Source organism: Dama dama, chromosome 20, assembly GCF_033118175.1.
Source record: "Dama dama isolate Ldn47 chromosome 20, ASM3311817v1, whole genome shotgun sequence".
NCBI classification, from domain to species: Eukaryota; Metazoa; Chordata; class Mammalia; order Artiodactyla; family Cervidae; genus Dama; species Dama dama.
This window is the reverse complement of record NC_083700.1, coordinates 97,536,692-97,557,989: the sequence shown is the minus strand read 5'-3', so window position 1 is coordinate 97,557,989 and position 21,298 is coordinate 97,536,692. Positions and strand designations below refer to the sequence as shown.

The window sequence follows — 21,298 nt, the reverse complement described above, 5'->3', positions numbered from 1 at the left end:
TTCTATCTAATGTACTCATCCTCTGCTGCCTTCTTCTCTTTTTTTTGCCTTCCCTTCTCTTCTTTTGCTTTCCCAGAATCAGGGTCTTTCCCAATGAGCCAGCTCTTTGTATAAGCTATACAATTAGAGCTATGTATCAGGAAGAGTGAAAAGGAGGGCAAAAAGAATAATTCATTCAAGGCAAAAGTGAAGAGGATTGAACTGACAGATGCATAGGGGAAGAAGAAGATGCTAAAGTCTTTGAAGGTTTAAAATCAAGAGCTTAGTTTCTGATTAGAAGCAAGGAATAAAAGGAACAACTAGAGATGAGTTTGGAATTTTCATAATGGGTAACTGGAAAGACTGCTATCTCAATAATGAGGTTGGGAAAATATTCTGACACATCCTCATAGCATTAGTAGATACTAGTGTTTCCTAGGTGTACAGTTTGCTTCCTAAGGAGACCATCTGGGAGATAACAGCCCTCTACTTCTCATCTATTCACCATGGTATTACCTAGCATGGGGTTGGACTGAGTAGTTCTAAATAAATATTTGGTGATTTGAAAGCATATTCTTCATTTTAACAAAATGGCAATCATATTGTTGCATATGGATTCTGAAGAGGAGTTAATTCTGAACAAAAATAGGTAGATAGGAAAACAAATTCAGAATGTGGCCTAAAAAGAAGTAAACATGAGATTGTCAACAAGGAGTCTAAAAGAAATATTAAATTTCTCATGGCACGAAGAATAACAAAGAGGTATGAGAACAAATCTTGGTACAGGTCCTCAAAAAGGCCATCGGGGAGTGGAAGTGAGCAGGGCACAGAATTGGATTACAGATCTTTGAGCATAAGACTTCCTGGCATAAACAACCTTATTCACAAGAGGTCCAAACTATCGGTCCCTGCCCTCAACAAAGCACTTTATTGTTCTTTTTTTCAACTGATAAGTTAGAGCAACTGATGATAAAACAATCTTAACTGTATCCATGTATTTAAAAAATACATACTCACAAACAAAACATCTACTTGCCTCTGTGTCTCACCAGGGCCACTCTCTTCCTTCCAACTAGAAATCTTAGGAGGGAGAAAGATAAAAAGAAAAGAGGAAATAAGGAGGCTGGGGTCAAGAAAAGAGAGAAATAAAACTGCAAAGGTTCAGCTCATTCACTCATGCTGGGCACAAAATAGCTGTGCCAGCAGAGAACCAATTCAGGCCCAGAGAATCAGATGCCCACCATCTGGCAGCACATGCAGATAGCCTTTTTATCCCAAGTAAACCTTCAAAATCACCAATATAGCAATTTTCAACTTTTTCTTTGTTTTTGAGTAGGAGATCTTTTCTGCAAAACTCTTAGATGGAAGTTCAATATAAAACAGCTTCTCTGGTTGGATGAAGCAGAGATGGAAACCGAAAGGCTCATCTGCTCAGCCACCTCCCTCCTGAGGTTAAGCCCCTGAGGACGCAAGTCGGTGAAAATCCTAGGGTTCCAAGAGATGGATTCTTCCCAATTTAAATCTCATAATGAAGGAAAACTTTGGTGCATACTTCTGTCTCAGCTTTTGTACCTCTAAAAACAAACTAACCTATACTAACAGCTTGAAAATAGGCTAAGAGCCATACTAACAAATAGGAACAAAAAATTTGAATCACAAAAAATATAAAGTATGAACAGTAAATTTCTAAGTCAATTAGAAAAGCATTAACGAAATAAAAATTCTAATAATTTGAGACTGGAACACAGTTATGCATCCTCAGTTCAGTTCAGTTCAGTCACTCAGTCGTGTCCGACTCTTTGCGACCCCATGAACTGCAGCACGCCAGGCCTCCCTGTCCATCACCAACTCCCAGAGTCTACTCAAACTCATGTCCACTGAGTCAGTGATGCCATCCAACCATCTCATCCTCTGTCGTCCCCTTCTCCTCCTGCCTTCAGTCTTTCCCGGCATCAGGGTTTTTTCAAATGAGTCAGCTTTTCGCATCAAGTGGCCAAAGTACTGGAGTTTCAGCTTCAACATCAGTCCTAGGGAAGTATAATAAATGCTTCTACTGCTATAGGACTCCTCTGGTTAACAAAAGCCAAGAGGACTCTGCTTGCTCTAGGCCCCCTTGATAAGATAGTTTCCTTCTGTTGTATTCAAAATATACAATGAATTACAGTAAAGGAACGAAAACATGAAAGATATAAACAACTAAAACTTCTTTTAAAAAGTAATCCACTTCCAGGCTTTTAACTGCACTATATTTGAGACAGATGGCTTATGCAGGACAAAAATGTCACCATCAAAATGCAAACCCACCATGGTTAATAATCATTATAATAATTTTCATGTATTATATGCTTACTGTGTATTATAACAGATCTATAGATTTTATATACATTATCTCATTTGTGGGCTTATTGTGAAGATCAAGATAGAATTAACATTACATTTTATATGTTAGAAAACAGCTCACAGCAAAGAATATTATTTTTTGTAAGTTAAAAGGAAAGGGTGTGTCATTCCTGAACAAGCTGAGAAAGTAGACCAAGGAGACATCAGAATAGGAATGGTATTCAACAAGAGCAAAGATGTACACAGACTGAAAGCTCAGGATTGTCCAATATAGTAGCTGCTAAGCTTCATGTGGCAATTTAAATCAAATCAAATAAAAAATTTAGTTCCTTCTTTGTACTAGCCACATTTCAATGCTCATTAGCCACATGAAGCTATTGAACAGCATAGATAAAGAACATTTCCATCATTTTAGAAAGTTCTATTCAACAGCATACTCTAGCAGAAAACTCTTGAATGTATTGGAAACAGCAGTAGACCCTCAACAAATGTTTGGTGAGTGAATGAATGATAAAAGACAGATGGGATGCAGTGAGCCATTTAAAGAACTAGCCAGAGGAAAAGAAACTAATAATAATAGCTAACATTTACTGGACACTTAACAAAACCAAGTACTATTCCAGGGTGCTTTATATGGATTAAATTAATCCTCAATAACAACTCTACGAGGGATTTATGGTCATTATCCCCATTATAGATGGGAAAACTAAGGATCTCAGAGGTTAAATAACTTTCCCAAGATCCAGGATTTCAATTCAGGCAGCTTGATCTGGAATCCAGAGCCTCCATTTTTAATCAGTACACTATATAGTATTCTACTTCTTTATATAAGAACTATATCTTTAAACTTTGCTGTCATGAAATAAAATTTGTTTAGAGTCACTCTTCCCATGCAATTACCAGTCAAGTTCATAGTGAAGAGAATAAAAAAAGAAGTGATGAATAAAGAAGATTGGCAGAAAATATATCAAATGTTAATACTAGCTTGATGCCTAGATGCTGATATTAAGACCATTTTATATTTTCCTGTTTTTGTGAATACTATTTTCTCAATGATCCACAGTGATGATGTATCATTTCTACAATAATAATAAAACAGTACCTTTTAAACAAGATGAAAATATAATCAGCTTAAAAATTCCTAAGAAGAACATCAAATCAAGACTCAACCATCTCGAGGAAATGGCAACCCACTCCAGTATTCTTGCCTGGGAAATTCCATGGAGAGAGGAGCCTGATGGGCTACAATCTATGGGGCTGCAGAGTTGAACACAATTTAGCGACTAAACAACATATACTATATATGGTATACTATATATTAAATAGTAAAAAAACAAACAAACAAAAAAAAGACTCAACCATCTCAAACACTGTAGATGTCCCCTAACTGATCTCTTGGCCACCAGTCTCTCCATCACTAAACCATTCTGAATTTGCCGTTACCCTCTGTCATCTAAACCCTGCTCAGAATTCAATACATAAAATATAAAATATAATCTTCTTGGCTTTGGGCAAAACATTTCTGAATAGAATGGCCCAGTTCTATCTTTCCACATTTATCTACCAATGCTATCCCGTCAAATCCTTTAGGAAAGACATGACAGAAAAAGTTCTTCTAGGAGAAACATGGTAGAAAGAGTCCTACCTCAAAGTTACAGACCTCAGACAACACATAAATCTCTTGGCCTGTTTCTTCAATGGAGAATAATTATGAAAATTAAATCTTTAAATAGGCAAAATATCCAGCATACAAGGAAGACTTCAATAAATGGTTTTCTCATTGTTGTTATTATTAACAAAATTTTTTTCAGTCCAATAAATTGCTCTATTTATTCCCTGACCAGATCACAAAAATAATCATAGTAGATACCTTAGTTCATCCTTTGAACAAGCTGTTGAACTAGTCTTCCCTGTGGCCAGCATCTCTACCTTCTACAAAATGGGTGGTCTTTTCCTTCATTCAACCTCATGGAGAAGAGAATTTGAACAGCCACAAGAAGTTGTTTCCTTTTTTTTTTTTTCTTTCCACTTGTTTTTATTAGTTGGAGGCTAATTACTTTACAATATTGTAGTGGTTTTTGCCATACACTGACATGAAGAAGCCATGGATTTACATGTATTCCCCATCCTGATCCCCCCTCCCACCTCCTTCTCCATCCCATCCCTCTGGGTCTTCCCAGTGCACCAGCCCTGAGCATTTGTCTCATGCATCCAACCTGGGCTGGTGATCTGTTTCACCCTTGATAGTATACTTGTTTCAATGCTGTTCTCTCCGAATATCCCACCCTCGCCTTCTCCCACAGAGTCTAAAAGTCTGTTCTGTACATCTGTGTCTCTTTTTCTGTTTTGCATATAGGGTTACTGTTACCATCTTTTTAAATTCCATATATATGCAATAGTACACTGTATTGGTGTTTATCTTTCTGGCTTCCTTCACTCTGTATAATGGGCTCCAGTTTCATCCACTTCATTAGAACTGATTCAAATGAATTCTTTTTAATGGCTGAGTAATATTCCATAGTGTATATGTACCACAGCTTCCTTATCCATTCGTCTGCTGATGGGCATCTAGGTTGCTTCCATGTCCTAGCTATTATAAACAGTGCTGCGAAGTTGTTTCCTTCTTTGAAGAATTTTCCAACAGTATAAGTCTTATAAATCAGATTCTCCATGTAGATAATGCTATATTTACCAACACATCAGGCAATCCATGTGTTATCTGTCAGGGAAATTTACTTCTTGTTGATTTTGTCATAACCACATCTGTAGATCAATTCATCTACTGACTTCAGGTTCGGTTACTCCCACGCAATATATGGTTCCACGGTCCTCAGCATGTTAAATGGAGCATAGTTGATTTTAACGAAGGTGCCACTGAAGACTTGACAAAGGTGAAGAAGTTGCAACGTCTTTCAGATCTGTGAACTCACAACACCGATACTTCTGATCCTGATGACAAATGCCAGTTTGGGCTCTGCAGGTAGAAGCTGCCAGCTTTTCTTGCCATCCTAGCCATCAGAATCTCAGTTCTGTACATCTGCCTATACTGTTTGTGATAGCACTTAGCTTCTTTACAGATAAGCTTCATTCCTTACCTTTTGAAGAATCTTTTGGGCAAATTTCTTTCATAGGCACTTGATCTTCAGCTCTGCAAAATTCCTCCACTTTTCAAAAAATATATTTGTTTTCTAATTTTATTTATTTTGACTGTGCCAGTCTTAGTTGCAGCACACACAATCTTCCATCTTCGTTGTGGCATGTGGGATCTTTTACTTGCAGAATACAGAATCTTTAGTTGTGGCATGCAGGATCTAATTCCCTAACTAGAGATCAAACCCAGGCTCCCTGCATAGGGAGCGTGGAGTCTTAGCCACTGTCCACCAGTTAAGTCCTCAAAATTCCTTCATTTTTTTCTTAAGGGTTTCAGTAGGAGCATTAGTTTTCTCCTCTTCTGCATACTCCATAGCCAAATGGGTTTTTAATTCACTGACTCCTTAAAAAGCTTTGCACTTTTACCTTTATGCTTTATTTGTTATTATTTTGTTCCTTTCTGAGTTTCTAGAAGACTCCTGAAAATCCCTTGGACAGCCAGAAGCTCAAACCAGTGACTTAAAGGAAATCAACCCTGAATATTCATTGGAAGGACTCATGCTGAAGCTGAAGCTCTAATACTCTGGCCACCTGATGCGAAAAGCTGACTCACTGGAAAAGACCCTGATGCTGGGAAAGATTGAAGGCAGGAGGAGAAGGGAAAGACAGAAGATGAGATGATTGGATGGCATCACCAACTCAATGGACATGAGTTTGAGCAAACTCCGGGAGATAGTAAAGGACAGGGAAGCCTGGTGTGCTGCAGTCCATGGGGTCACAAAGAGTCAGACACAACTTAGCGACTGAACAACAACAACAATTTTGTTCCTTTCTGAGTTCTTCCCCTATCTTCTAAAATCCTATTAAACTTCACATTCCAATTTGATTCAACCTCCTCCAAGAAAGCTTTCTGGCTCTGTCAAGGGAAGTCCCAAAAGTTGCCTTACTAAATGCAGTTAATTACCAGAAAATTAAGTCTCAATAGGTAGAAAAAGACCTACAGCCCAGCTAAATTCCAGCAAGACAAATGCAGCATGAAATCTGGAATCCCTCTTTTCAGCTATTAATACTATTCTAACAAGTTTCCAATAATGTTTCAGCTTTCTCACTGATCTCTGAAAGGACGGAAAGGCCATTACCTAAGGATGTTGGGATGGGAGAGTCTATTCATGAGCTGCACTTCTTTCAGCATGTTTGCCCGGTTACTGCTCAACGTGTTCATCTTAAGAGCCATCACTTGGCCGGAAGCTCGGTGGCGCACCTAGAAAATAAAATAGAACAAGAGACTCAAGGATGGCAGCTATATATGAGGTCAAAGTCTCCACATGTAGAGCATGCTGAGAGGTTTTACTGCCAATTCAGATAAAACAGACATGGTAAGGGATGTTTTTCTATAAACTCTGATTACACAAGGGTTTCACATCTGTTAACAAAGATGGATTTATTCCTTTGAAGACCAAAACTGTTTCATATTAAGCTGGCTAGAAAATACATGATTATACCTCAAGAAATCATGACTGCTAACTTTGCTGTCCACCTGAAACTATCACAACATTGTTAATTGGCTATACTCCAATACAAAATAAAAAGTTTAATTAAAAAAAAAAGAAAGAAATCATGATGTTTTTTAAAAAATACCTTAGAGAAAAACGGGGAAAATGTAGGCTGGTTCCTAATGGCCAATGCTTCTAAGCCTTAGGACACTAACCAGAAAGTCTCTTTCGTAGAGTTTTAACTGTGCACAGAAAAGATTCGTGCACAAGGCTTATATAACACTTAATGAACTATAAAACTGTCTTTATAGGACACTAAACCCACATCCTCAAAATCTCTCCCAAGCACCATAAAATGTATATCTATACAGAAAAAATTACTGCATGTTAAATATAGAAAGAAGGCAGTGAATCTCTGGACCTAATATTGAGTAACCCAACCCAAAGTTCCTTATAATTATTTACATACAATCAAGTCAGATACAAAAAACCTGAGCCACACCACTCACACCATTACCCATATACACAGAGCAAAGTCTACTTCTAAAATGTTCACCCTCTGTAGAACTCAATCTATTTTACATGTAAAAATATTATTTTATAATTTCAATGCACACGCCACAGGCTTAAAAAAACTCAACATTTTACCTGCAAGAAAATTAACTATGTTTTCAGCCTCCAAAAGTAGTCTCAGTGGTATCAAAATGAGAGAAAATATTTTTTCTTAACCAAAAGAAGTTAAATTATTCACTTAGATATGTGTTTCCTACTGGGCAATTATGAATGCGGCTGTAGAAAAGTTACAAAGTACCAAAGACCTCATTACTTACTGGTTAAAAAACAATTCGTTTCAGATCATGTACAACAGGGACATGCCATGCACAACTGTCATCATTCTATGAACTTTCAGAGTATCATTTCAGGATCTTATTTCTACTTCACCAAGTGGAAATTCCAATAGAAAACACGAAAAACTACTTAACTCTTCAATCTCCAGAAATTCTTTGACAGGACAACAGCCTCAGAAGTTTAGTATAGCTATTAATATAGGACAGACAAATGTAAGACCAGAAACTATAAAACTCCTAGAGGAGAACATAGGCAAAACACTCTCCGACATAAATCACAGCAAGATCCTCTATGACCCACCTCCCAGAATACTGGAAATAAAAGCAAAACTAAACAAATGGGACCTAATGAAACTTAAAAGCTTTTGCACTGCAAAGGAAACTATAAGTAAGGTAAAAAGACAGCCCTCAGATTGGGAGAAAATAATAGCAAATGAAGAAACAGACAAAGGATTAATCTCAAAAATATACAAGCAACTCCTGCAGCTCAATTCCACAAAAATAAATGACCCAATCAAAAAATGGGCCAAAGAACAAAACAGACATTTCTCCAAAGAAGACATACAGATGGCTAACAAACACATGAAAAGATGCTCAACACCACTCATTATTAGAGAAATGCAAATCAAAACCACAATGAGGTACCATTACACGACAGTCAGGATGGCTGCTATCCAAAAGTCTACAAGCAATAAATGCTGGAGAGGGTGTGGAGAAAAGGGAACCCTCTTACACTGTTGGTGGGAATGCAAACTAGTACAGCCGCTATGGAAAACAGTGTGGAGATTTCTTAAAAAACTGGAAATAGAACTGCCATATGACCCAGCAATCCCACTTCTGGGCATACACACTGAGGAAACCAGATCTGAAAGAGACACGTGCACCCCAATGTTCATCGCAGCACTGTTTATAATAGCCAGGACATGGAAGCAACCTAGATGCCCATCAGCAGATGAATGGATAAGGAAGCTGTGGTACATATACACCATGGAATATTACTCAGCCGTTAAAAAATATTCATTTGAATCAGTCCTAATGAGATGGATGAAACTAGAGCCCATTATACAGAGTGAAGTAAGCCAGAAAGATAAAGAACATTACAGCATACTAACACATATATATGGAATTTAGCAAGATGGTAATGATAACCCTGTATGCAAAACAGAAAAAGAGACACAGAAGTACAGAACAGACTTTTGAACTCTGTGGGAGAAGGTGAGGGTGGGATGTTTCGAAAGAACAGCATGTATATTATCTATGGTGAAACAGATCACCAGCCCAGGTGGGATGCATGAGACAAGTGCTCGGGCCTGGTGCACTGGGAAGACCCAGAGGAACCGGGTGGAGAGGGAGGTGGGAGGGGGGATCGGGATGGGGAATACGTGTAACTCTATGGCTGATTCATATCAATGTATGACAAAACCCACTGAAATGTTGTGAAGTAATTAGCCTCCAACTAATAAAAAAAAAGAAAAAAGAAAAAAAATAATAATATAGGACAGACAACATAGCTTATCTTAAAACTCAAAGAAGCAATGTTTCAGAGTGTCCAGACAGAAGAAGGGGAAGAAGATTAAAACGCTCAGAGCCACAGGAACCCTGAGCAGAAGAACTGGGCACAGCACTGGCTGTATCTGCCCTCTTCTAGATCCCTGAGTGAGATTTGGAACCAGCTCTCTTCCTAGTGCATCAACGATTCTGTTGTCTTGTACCTCGTGACTGATGAAAGAGAAGTGGCTTTCCTTTTCAGATCCTGCGTGGATAAGTTAAAAGAGACATTTATATACAAAGAACACACTGACAGTGTTTTTCCAGCTCTATTTACAGAAGACATCTGTTTTTTAATAAGGGCTCTCCATTCTGAAAGTCACTCTTTTTTTCTTTTCCCCATCATCTGAAAACTATCACTCTTGAGGTTTTGTTTTGTTTTCTTTCTTTATTTATTTATTTTTTTGTTTTCTTTTTTTAATGTCTGCTTTTAAGAAACTTTGATAAAACAATGTGTGAAATTTAGGGATTAAAAAAAGTTGTTTCAAATTAATCATAAAAAACCCTACTTCCTTAAACAAGTAGACAAGGAAATGAACATGTTCATAACACTGTATGTCTTTCATCTGCATATAATATTTTCCTCTTTCTTCTAGCCCCTCAAATTCTACCTATCTTTGAAGGCCACACTCAAATATCCCCTTCCTCTCTGACATCTTCCTTGTCTGTCTCTAGGAACTGTTTGTGGTTTCCTTCTTTATACTGCCTCAGAACAACAGTATACAACTCAGGACATAGTTCTGTGCATAAATATCTCCTCACTAGGCTACAAAGCATTTTGAGACCAGGATCTATATTGTATTAATTTTTATTTTGCAGTACCTAAAAGGCCTGGCACATCATAAGAGCACAATGAAAACAGCAGCAAGAACTATACAGCAGCAAGTTAAATGATACTTCTAACATACTTTTTAAGGGCCAGAGCATCATTCATTTATCCAGGTAAGTTCTTTCAGGATAGTGCTTTTCTTTCTTTTTCTCTTTTTGGTGGCAGAGGTATGGGGGAAGGATATAAACAGAAAAGCAGTACAATATTCGGCTTAAATTTTCTGGAATTAACCATCTAGAAAAGGACAAACAATAAGCAATTTGACCAATCAGTCAAGAAAGAGAATAAAGACTCAAATACATCACAAGAGGTATTTATATGAATGTTGATGTACTTAGGGAAAAACTTCATGAGACTTCAGTGAAACCTCCAAGAATTAATAGATTTGGACAGATTTTTGAAGCACAAAACTGACTACAAGCAATAAAGAAAAAGGTATCATCCAGTATAGAGGTCCACAGGACTTCCCTGGCAGTCCAGTGGTTAAGACTCCACATTTCCAATTCAGAGGACATGGGTTCAATCCCTGGAAGGTGAACTGAAGATCCCACATGCCCCAGAGCATGGCCAAAAGAAAAAAAAAAACCATAGAGGTCCACTAAACATAGGGAACCTGTCTAAATCCAGGAGGATCTTCATTCCAAGTTGTCAAAACCACAGCAATTTGTCAGCCCTCAAACCTACTTAGATTTTCAGAATGAAGGGAAGGTCAATCTGCTTAAGTTTCTCCTCTACACATAGATCATTGTTACTACTACTAAGAGGATTTCCAAGAGACTGATATCTTTAAATATCTTATTTTTAAAAAATTAAAAATGGAATTGCAATTCTACTTCTAGGTACAAACCCAAAAGGACTGAAAAAGGGTCTCAAAAAAATATTTGTACACTCATATTCAAATCAGCACTATTTATAATAACCAAAGGGCAGAAGCAACCCAAGAGTCCATCAACAGATGAACAGATAAACAAACTGTGACACATGAGGGAATATTATTCAGCCTTAAAAAGGAAGGAAATTTTGACACATACTATCACATGGATGATATTATGATATTATTGAAGATATTATGCTAAGTGAAGTAAGTCAGTTAGGAAAAGGCAAATACTTATGATTCTACTTATATGAGGTTCCTCGGATAGTTTAATTCAAACAGAAAGAATGTAGAATGGTGGTTGCTAGGGGTTGCAGGGAGGAGAGGAATTCAGAATTGTTTAAACAGAGTTTTAGCCTTGCAAGATGAAAACAGTTCTGGAGAATGGTGACACAAAAAATATGAACTGAATTGTACACTTAAAAATGGTTAAGATGGTAGATTTTATATATACTTTACCACAAGTATAAATAAAGGAAGGAAGAAAAGAAAGAAGAGATAGAGAGGGAAGAGAAGAGGTAAGAAAATTCTTACCAAGGTAAGAAAATTACTATCCCTCTTTGAGTTTTAAATTCAGCTGATGCTACCATAGGATGCTACCATAGAATCTTCAAATTCACTTTCTAAAGAAGAACATAGCAGAGTGGTGAAGTACTCAAGCTTTCAAGATGAGCAGACCAAATCCAAGTTTTAATGCTCAGAGTGACTTTTTTTGAAGTTTTCTGTTGTAAAATAAAGAGAATGATAGTCTCTATATCATTTGGAAGATAAACTGATGTTGTTATGTTAAAGAAACAAAAAAATGTGTATAAAGTACTTAACATAGTGCTTGGCACATAGTAAGTATTCAGACAAATAGGTACTGTGTTTAATAAAGATAAGAAACGATATGTTCATAACAGTTTAGCATATCAGGTGATTTTGAGATAATATAGAAAATGTATACCTGTAATTTTAAGTGAAAAGAGCAATATTCAAATCTGTATTGGCCTCCAAGATGATTTATTTATTACAAAGGGGAAAAGATAACCTTTACAATGGAGAAGTCTGGCAGCTAGCACCTTAATCAAGGGGTTATAAATTCAGGTATTATCAAAAGTGAGACATGCAACATTATCAACCTTCTGAAGCAATGAAATACACTTGCCAAAATGTTTAACTCAAAACCTAATCATAAAAAAAAAAAAAAAAAACCTAATCATAAGAAATTGACTCATCAGAAAAGACCCAGATGCTGAGAAAGATTGAAGGCAGGAAGAGAAGGGGATGACAGGGGATGAGATGGTTGGATGGCATCACCAACTCAATGGACATGAGTTTGAGTAAATTCTGGGTGTTAGTGATGGACAGGGAGGCCTGGCATGCTGCAGTTCATGGGGAGTTGGACACGACTGAGCGACTGAACTGAACTGAATCATAAGAAAAAAATTAGACATATTCAGAATACCTAAAAGACAACTGTACAGTACTCTTCAAACAAACAAAATGTGGGGGAACATTCCAGATTTTTTTAAATTTTTGAAAAAAAAAAAAAAATTTTTGGCCATACCTCATGGCATGGGGGATCTTAGTTCCCTGACCAGGGATCAAACCCATACCCCCTGCAGTGGAAGCACAGAGACTTAACCACTGTACTGCCAGGGAAGCCCTGGAATATTCTAGATTAAAAGAGATTAACAGTCATAACCACTGAAATGAAACAAATGAAATCTTAACTGAATTCAGGGTCCAAAACTTATAAGACTTTTTGGAAGCAAACAGAGAAAATTTTAATAGAGACTGTACATTAAATTATTTTACTGAATTAAGACTAATTGTCTAACGTATAAAAAATGATGTATTTAAGTGTCATGATGTCTGCAATTTGCTTTCAAGTGGTCTGTCAAAAAAACAGATAAAGCAATGTAATAAATACTAACAACTGATGAATCTAGATGAAGGGATTTACAGGAGTTTACTGCATTATTCTTTCAATTTTCTACAGATTGAAAAAGTTTTCAAAAGTTGGAATAAACAAGTAAAAACTGAATTTTATTTCCTTACATGAATTTACAAAATTAAGAAATAAAGATTAGCTTTTAATTGTAGGGGGAAAAATTCTGCATATGGCATATGCCTAAGTTTATGTCAAAACAAAAAGAAGTGGAAGTAAGTTTATACAATATTAATGATGCTTATCATTGACAGTAGACCAATGATTTTTTCTTGCTTTTATGTTTCTTCATTTTCTACTTCTTCCATAATGTACTTGCCTTAATTTTCTAATAGAAAACATAGCTTTTCAACTTTAATTTATATTCATTTTTAACTAAATAATATATGCATATATTTTCTTTGTAACACATTAAAACAATATACATAAGTAAAGTCCTTTTTGACCATCAGATTCATTAATTCCAATCTTCTGTGCTCATTCTCAGAAGTTGTTATTATTTCAAGATTGATTATTACCTTTCTGGGAATTTTACAAAACGCACTGACCAAAACAACAACAAATCACTGGTGTGTATAATGTATACATGATCTAGATGAAGGATATATTATGTAAATCAGAAGATGAAAGCTCTACAAAACAAAGGCTTCTTTCAACATCTCAGAAGTCCAAGTACCCTACATGTCCTAAGTCCTAGGAATGTTTCAGTAGTAAGCTGAAACAAAAAAACAAAAAAGCCATGGATACCATCACCACAATGAGAAACCCGAGAACCACAACAAAGAGTACCCCTGCTCACTGCAACTAGTGAAGAGCCTGAGTAGCACTGAAGACCCAGCAGAGTCAAAAATAATTAAATGATTTTTTTAAATAATAATGATAAAAAAAAAAAAAGATCCACAAACAAAAGCTACAAACTAAGCCACAACTAAGAGTTGGCCAAGTGTGTGCATGCAGCTTGAAAGTAACGGATAATCTTTCATTAGTCTTTTCAGTCACATTCAAATAGCAAATACTACCAGTCCAGTTCAGTCGCTCAGTCATGTCCGACTCTTTGAGACCCCAAGGACTGCAGCACTCCAGGCCTCCCTAACCATCACCAACTCCTGGAGTTTACTCAAACTCATGTCCATTGAGTCAGTGATGCCATCCAACCATCTCATCCTCTGTCGTCACTTTCTCCTCCCGCCTTCAATCCTTCCCAGCATCGGGTCTTTTGCATCAGGTGGCCAAAGTATTGGAGTTTCAGCTTCAACAACAGTCCTTCCAATGACTATTCAGGACTGATCTCCTTTAGGATGGACTGCTTGGATCTCCTTCAAGTCCAAGGGACTCTCAAGAGTCTTCTCCAACACCACAGTTCAAAGCATCAGTTCTTCAGCACTCAGCTTTCTTCACAGTCCAACCCTCACATCCACACATGACCACTGGAAAAACCATAGCCTTGACTACATGAACCTTTGTTGGCAAAGTAATGTCTCCGCTTTTTGACAAGCCATCTAGGTTGGTCATAACTTATCTTCCAAGGAGTAAGAGTCTTTTAATTTCATGGCTGCAATCACCATCTGTAGTGATTTTGGAGCCCCAAAAAATAAAAGTCAGCTACTGTTTCCCCATCTATTTGCCATGAAGTGATGGGACTGGATGCCATGATCTTAGTTTTCTGAATGTTGAGCTTTAAGCCAATTTTTTCACTCTCCTCTTTCACTTTCATCAAGAGGCTCTTTAGTTCTTCTTCCCTTTCTGCCATAAGGGCAGTGTCATCTGCATATCTGAGGTTATTGATATTTCTCCAGGCAATCTTGATTCCAGCTGTGCTTCTTCCAGTCCAGAGTTTCTCATGATGTCCTCTGCATATAAGTTGAATAAACAGGGTGACAATATACAGCCTTGACGCATTTCTTTTCCCATTTGGAACCAGTCTGTTGTTCCATGTCCAGTTCTAAATGTTGCTTCCTGACCTGCATATAGGTTTCTCAGGAGGCAGGTCAGGTGGTCTGGTATTCCCACCTCTTTCAGAATTTTCCACAGTTTATTGTGATCCACACAGTCAAAGGCTTTGGCATAGTCAATAAAGCAGAAATAGATGTTTTCCTGGAACTCATGCTTTTTCTATGATCCAGTGGATGTTGTCAATTTGATCTCTGGATCCTCTGACTTTTCTAAAACCATTTGGAAGTTCACTGTTCACACACTGTTGAAGCCTGGCTTGAAGAATTTTGAGAATTACTTTACTAGCATATGAAATGAGTGCAATTGTGCAGTAGTTTGAGCATTCTTTGGCATTGCCTTTCTTTGGGATTGGAATGAAAACTGACCTTTTCCAGTCCTGTGACCACTGCTGAGTTTTCCAAATTTGCTGGCATATTGAGTACAGCACTTTCACAGCATTATCTCTTAGGATTTGAATTAGCTCAACTGGAATTCATCACCTCCGCTAGCTTTGTTCGTAGTGTTGCTTCCTAAGGCCCACTTGACTTCACATTCCAGGATGCCTGGCTCTAGGTGAGTGATCACATCATCGTGATTATCTGGGTGTGAAGATATTTTTTGTACAGTTCTTTTGTGTATTCTTGCCACCTCTTCTTAATATCTTCTGCTTCTGTTAGGTCCATATCATTTCTGTCCTTTATTGAGCCCATCTTTACATGAAATGTACCCTTGGTATCTCTGATTTTCTTGAAGAGATCGCTAGTCTTTCCCATTCTGTTGTTTTCCTCTATTTCTTTGCACTGATCACTGAGGAAGGCTTTCTTATCTCTCCTTGCTATTCTTTGGAACTCTGCATTCAAATGGGAATATCTTTCCTTTTCTCCTTTGCTTTTCGCTTCTCTTCTTTTCACAGCTATTTGTAAGGCCTCCTCAGACAGCCATTTTGCTTTTTTGCATTTCTTTTTCTTGGGGATGGTCTTGATTCCTGTCTCCTGTACAATGTCACGAACCTCTGTCCATAGTTCATCAGGCACTCTGTCTACCAGATCTAGTCCCTTAAATCTATTTCTCACTTCCACTGTATAGTCATAAGGGATTTGATTTTGGCCATACCTGAATGATCTAATGGTTTTCCCTACTTTCTTCAATTTCAGTCTGAATTTGGCAATAAGGAGTTCATGATCTGAGCCACAGTCAGCTCCCGGTCTTGTTTTTACTGACTGTATACAGTTTCTCCATCTTTGGGCTGCAAAGAATATAATCAATCTGCTTCCAGTATTGACCATCTGGTGATGTCCATGTGTAGAGTCTTCTCTTGTGTTGTTGGAAGAGGGTGTTTGCTATGATCAGTGTGTTCTCTTGGCAGAACTCTATTAGCCTTTGCCTTGCTTCGTTCTGTACTCCAAGGCCAAACTTGCCTGTTACTCCAGGTGTTTCTTAACTACCTACTTTTGCATTCCAGTCCCCTATAATGAAAAGGACATCTTTTTTGGGTGTTAATTCTAGCAGGTCTTGTAGGTCTTCATAGAACTGTTCAACTTCAGCTTCTTCAGCATCACTGGTTGGGGCATAGACTTGGATTACTGTGATACTGAATGGTTTGCCTTGGAAACAAACAGAGAGCAGTCTGTCATTTTCGAGATTGCATCCAAGTACTGCATTTCAGACTCTTTTGTTGACTATGATGGCTACTCCATTTCTTCTAAGGGATTCTTGCCCACAGTAGTAGATATGATGGTCATCTGAGTTAAATTCACCCATTCCAGTCCATTTTAGTTCGCTGATTCCTAAAATGTCAACGTTCACTCTTGCCATATCCTGTTTGACCACTTCCAGTTTGCCTTGATTCTTGGACCTAACATTCCAGGTTCCTATGCAATATTGCTCTTTATAGCATCAGACTTTGCTTCTATCACCAGTCACATCCACAAGTGGGTGTTGTTTTTGCTTTGGCTCCAACTCTTTATTCTTTCTGGAGTTATTTCTCCACTGATGTCCAGTAGCATATTGAGCACCTACCGACCTGGGGAGTTCATCTTTCAGTGTCCTATCCTTTTGGCTTTTCATACTGTTCATGGGGTTCTCAAGGCAATAATACTGAAGAGGTTTACCATTCCGTTCTCCAGTGGACCGCATTTTGTCATACTATCATATTCCATATATAAATCACTGTGCTAGATGCTGAGAAGGCTGTTATATATCAACATGAGACATCAGTTTGTCAGATCTCCCAGCAATCCTTGTTCTCCAATTGCAAAGTTATCTTGTTGCTCTCCAGCTTAAAATTCTTGAGCGGCTCACCACTACCTGGGGAATAAAGTCCAAACTCCTTTTAGCAAAACTAAATCCATCGACTTCTCCTTGTATATTCCCACCATTTTCTCCCCTTCAGCACTCAGTGTGTGCTCAGTCATGTCTGATTCTTTGTGACCCCATGGGCTGCAGCCCACCTAGTTCTTCTGTCCATGGAATTTTCCCAGCAAGAATACTGGAATGGGTTGCCATTTCCTCCCCATGGGGATCTCCTGACCCAAGGATCAAAACCGAGTCTCCTGCATGGTAGATGGATTCTTTACCACCGTCCTACCTAGGAAGCCCTCTTCTCCCCTTACCTTTAGTTATTATATACTGATACTTCTTATTATTTCTAAATGCATCACCCTCTCCACTTTTCCTTTCCTTGACACATTCTATTCTCCTTGCCCTGATGTAATCCTCAACTCCCTAAGCCCTATCCTAATCTCCCTTCCAAATTCCTTTCAATTATTCAAGTTATAAGAAACATCATTTTCCCTGGGAAAAATCTCACTTTATTTCAAGAAAAGTTAGATGGCTCCACTCTGTTTTCTTAATACTCTGTTCTTATTTATCTCTGTTACAGCACTCTCATATTTTTTCAAAACGTTTATTTGGCTGCGCCAGTCTTAGTTGCGGCACTCAGGAGATCCATTTTCGTTGCAGCACACAGGATCTTAGGCTGCGGCATATTGGATCTAATTCCCTTACCAGGGATCAAACCTAGACCCCCTGCGTTGGGAGAGCAGAGTCTTAGTCACTTGACCACCAGGGAAGTCTCAGCACTTGCATATTGTATGCTGTTAGTCTGTCCACTGATCTCCAATATATCTAAGGGCAGTTCTGGTTCAAGGTGGCAGCTAGGAAGATCCTGAACTTACCTCCTCCCAAAGACACAGAATCTACAATTGCATATGCAACAACTTCCTATATGCTTAAGGGCAAAAACTGCCTTATTCATTATTCATTTCTTTATTCTGAGAACAGCTATTCAGCTCCTTCCACCATCCACCTGCAATACACACCTTCTGATAAGCAAGACTTCTTTTCATATGGACAAATCTAGATTTTAGTCATAAATCATTAAAAGCTAATCAGGAAAGAAAAGCATGGCAATTGTTATATAACTATCAACAGACACTAGTAGATTGCAAACTATAGACTCTGGAATATAACAGAAAAGGCAGATTACAGGTTATACACAATCTTAAGGCCACTAGTTATTATTTTATCCATTTTTATCCCATTCAAGTAAGCATATTAACATACAAGTGGGAATGAGAGTAAATATAGTTGCTGTTTTAGTCACTCAGTTGTGTCTGACTCTTTGTGACCCCATGGACTGTAGCCCACCAGACTCGTCTGTCTATGGGATTCTTCAGGCAAGAATACTGGAGTGGGTTGCCATTTCCTTCTCCAGGCGACCTTTCTGATCCGGGGTTCAAACCCGTGTCTCCTGCATTGGCAGGTGGATTCGTTACCACTGAGCTACCAGGGAAACCTCAATTAGGGGTGTGCTGCGATTCATGGGGTCGCAAAGAGTCGGACATGACTGAGCCACTGAACTGAACTGAACTCTGTGTGTGTGTGCTTAGTCGCACAGTTGTGTCCAACTCTTACAACCCCATAAACTGTAGCCTGCCAGGCTCCTCTGTCCATGGGATTCTCCAGGCAAGACTACTGGAGTGGGTTGCCATTTCCTTCTCCAGGGGTGCTTCTAATTCAGCTCTAATTTATATTTTTAAAATAAAATTATTTGCATATGCTGGTACTTCAATCATTTAAAATAACAAACTTCATGCAATAACTTCAGCTTTAGCATGAAGTTTGACATGAAACCAAATTGAGAAATTCTTCTCTGGCACAGTGCCTAGCATCTAGTAGCTGACTGCTCAAAAAATGTTTGTTGAATTTAAATGGTTAACTTGAGTCAGGACACTTATTTTCCAGAGGGGAAGAAAAGCATAAGCCTCTGACCAGCTCACAGAAATACTAAAGGGAGAATTAAGTAATAAAAAGGACAACAACGTAAGAACTGTAACAAAGTAGTTAATCATAAAGTTAACTATTAGATAAATGGCTTAGGACTTCCAGCCAAGAAGTCACAGTGAGTGTATAGTAAGTATACAGTAAGCTGGTATAGCAACATTTATATTAGGCAAATAAAGTTTAAACAGTAATCTTCAAAGGAGGCTACAACACCTCACTTCAGAAGTGTTTTTGAAGTTTGCAGGTGAAATGTTTTGGTTCTAACAATGACTGGGGGCAGGGAGTGCTGCAGGCCTGAGATGCTAGGACATCCTGCAGCTCCAGGACTGTAGGCACAAGGAAGCATTGTTTCATGTGCTGTAGAAAATGCAAATGTCTTATCAGATATTGATGTAAGTAAAGAACATATTTATTATTATCTAAGCTTGGATTCTAACTCCATTTTACATTAAAAACAAAGTCACCTTGCATGGTATTAGTATATACTGAACTTCCTAGGAATGCAACTACCTGTAAATTAAGGAAAATTCTTTTTGTTTTGTTGAGAATATCATTAAGAACTGGTCATCATTTCAGAAAATCAGACCACCAATGACAGTGCTGCTCCTGAATCCCAATATAACACATCTGTATCAGATCTATTTGCATATTTTTCATATTCATATTTTTATATTTATATTTTTATATTTATGGTGATTTATTTAAAACACTTTTTATTTTGTACTGGGGTGTAGCCAATTAACTGGAGAAGAAAATGGCAACCCACTCCAGTTCCATGGGAAATCCCACGGGCAGAGGAACCTGATGAGTTACAGTCCGTGGGGTCACAGACAGTCAGAGAGGACTTAGTGACTAAACAGCAACAGAATAGCCAATTAATGATGTCCTAACAGTTTTCGGTGAATAGCGACCACAGAGACTCAGTCATACATAAATATGTATTCATTCTTCCCCAAACCCCCCTCCCATCCAGGCTGCCACATAACATTGAGCAGAGTTTCATGTTATTTAGCCTTTTTTAAAATATCAAACATACATAGGACTTTCCTGGTGGTCCAGTGGTTAAGAATCCTCCTGCCAGTGCAGAGGACACGGATCTGATCCCTGGTCCGGGAAGATTCGACATGCAAGGCATGTGTGCCACAACTACTAAGCCTGTGTGCTGCAGCCACTGAAGACTGCATGCCCTAGAGCTCATGCTCTGCAACAAGAGAAGCCACCACAATGAGAAGTCCGTGCACCACATCTAGAGTAGCCCCCTCTTACCAAAACTAGAGAAAGCCTGCGCACATCAACCATGACCCAGCACAGCCATAAATAAATAAATACAATTTTTTAAGTATATATGTATAAAGTATATTTTTGCTTTGCCCACAAACTTATCATTGTGCCTATTCTGCCAACATTTTTCTCTAATGAAACATTCCAGATTAAATGAACATCTTAGAAACACTCTGATAAACTTGGCAAAGATATATTATACCTCCTTAATCAATCTGTAATTTGTCTTGGCAAGCTATTCCTATTTCAACTGATGTTCCTCTTTCCCTTATCACATAGAAATAAATCTGGTCTATTATTACACTTTTATTCTAATATTCTATGGCATCTGTTTTTTTGTTTTTGTTTTTGCATGGAGTGGCTTCTATCTTCTCTTTTTTTTTTTACGTCAGACAGGTAATGTGCCGATGTTGTAACCAAGTTTGGAGGGAGGCACATGTCACATCATGCTCATGAACTACAAAAGGATCTCTATCTTCTCTTAAAACTAAAACTAGTCATGCTTGAGAAGGTAAAAGCATCTAACTGTTTTATTATGTATTCCAGCACAGTCAGGCCCGAAAATGTGCATACTGAAATCTATATTTTTACTAATTTAATTTTACTCTTCTTTTATCATACAATTTTATCAGTGATATTTACCACTGATCTTATATAACTATAAACAACAGAACCACAGTTCCATATCAATTTCATTTCAGGGTAGTTAAGAGTTAGGTTTTAAAAAATTGTTATAACAGCTAAATTTATACCACTTGCTACATATAAGGTTCTGTTGTGTAACTGCTTTATATATTTTAACTCAGCTAATCCTCAAAATAATTCTATGAGATATTACTAACATTTCCCATATTACAGCTATGGAAA

At 37.8% G+C, this 21,298-nt stretch overlaps 1 protein-coding gene and 1 pseudogene across 3 annotated transcripts in view; both read right to left on the bottom strand.

Annotated features, from left to right (window-relative positions):
* TESK2 (testis associated actin remodelling kinase 2) overlaps positions 1-21,298 on the bottom strand; it is a 134,430-nt gene that overhangs the window by 60,110 nt on the left and 53,022 nt on the right. For all 3 annotated transcript variants that reach the window (XM_061122051.1, XM_061122049.1, XM_061122050.1), the window contains exon 3: positions 6,549-6,670. In XM_061122051.1, the coding sequence (XP_060978034.1) occupies positions 6,549-6,670 (122 nt within the window). The remainder of the gene's footprint in view (positions 1-6,548; positions 6,671-21,298) is intronic.
* On the bottom strand, positions 20,818-20,900 carry LOC133041875 (small nucleolar RNA U13; annotated as a pseudogene).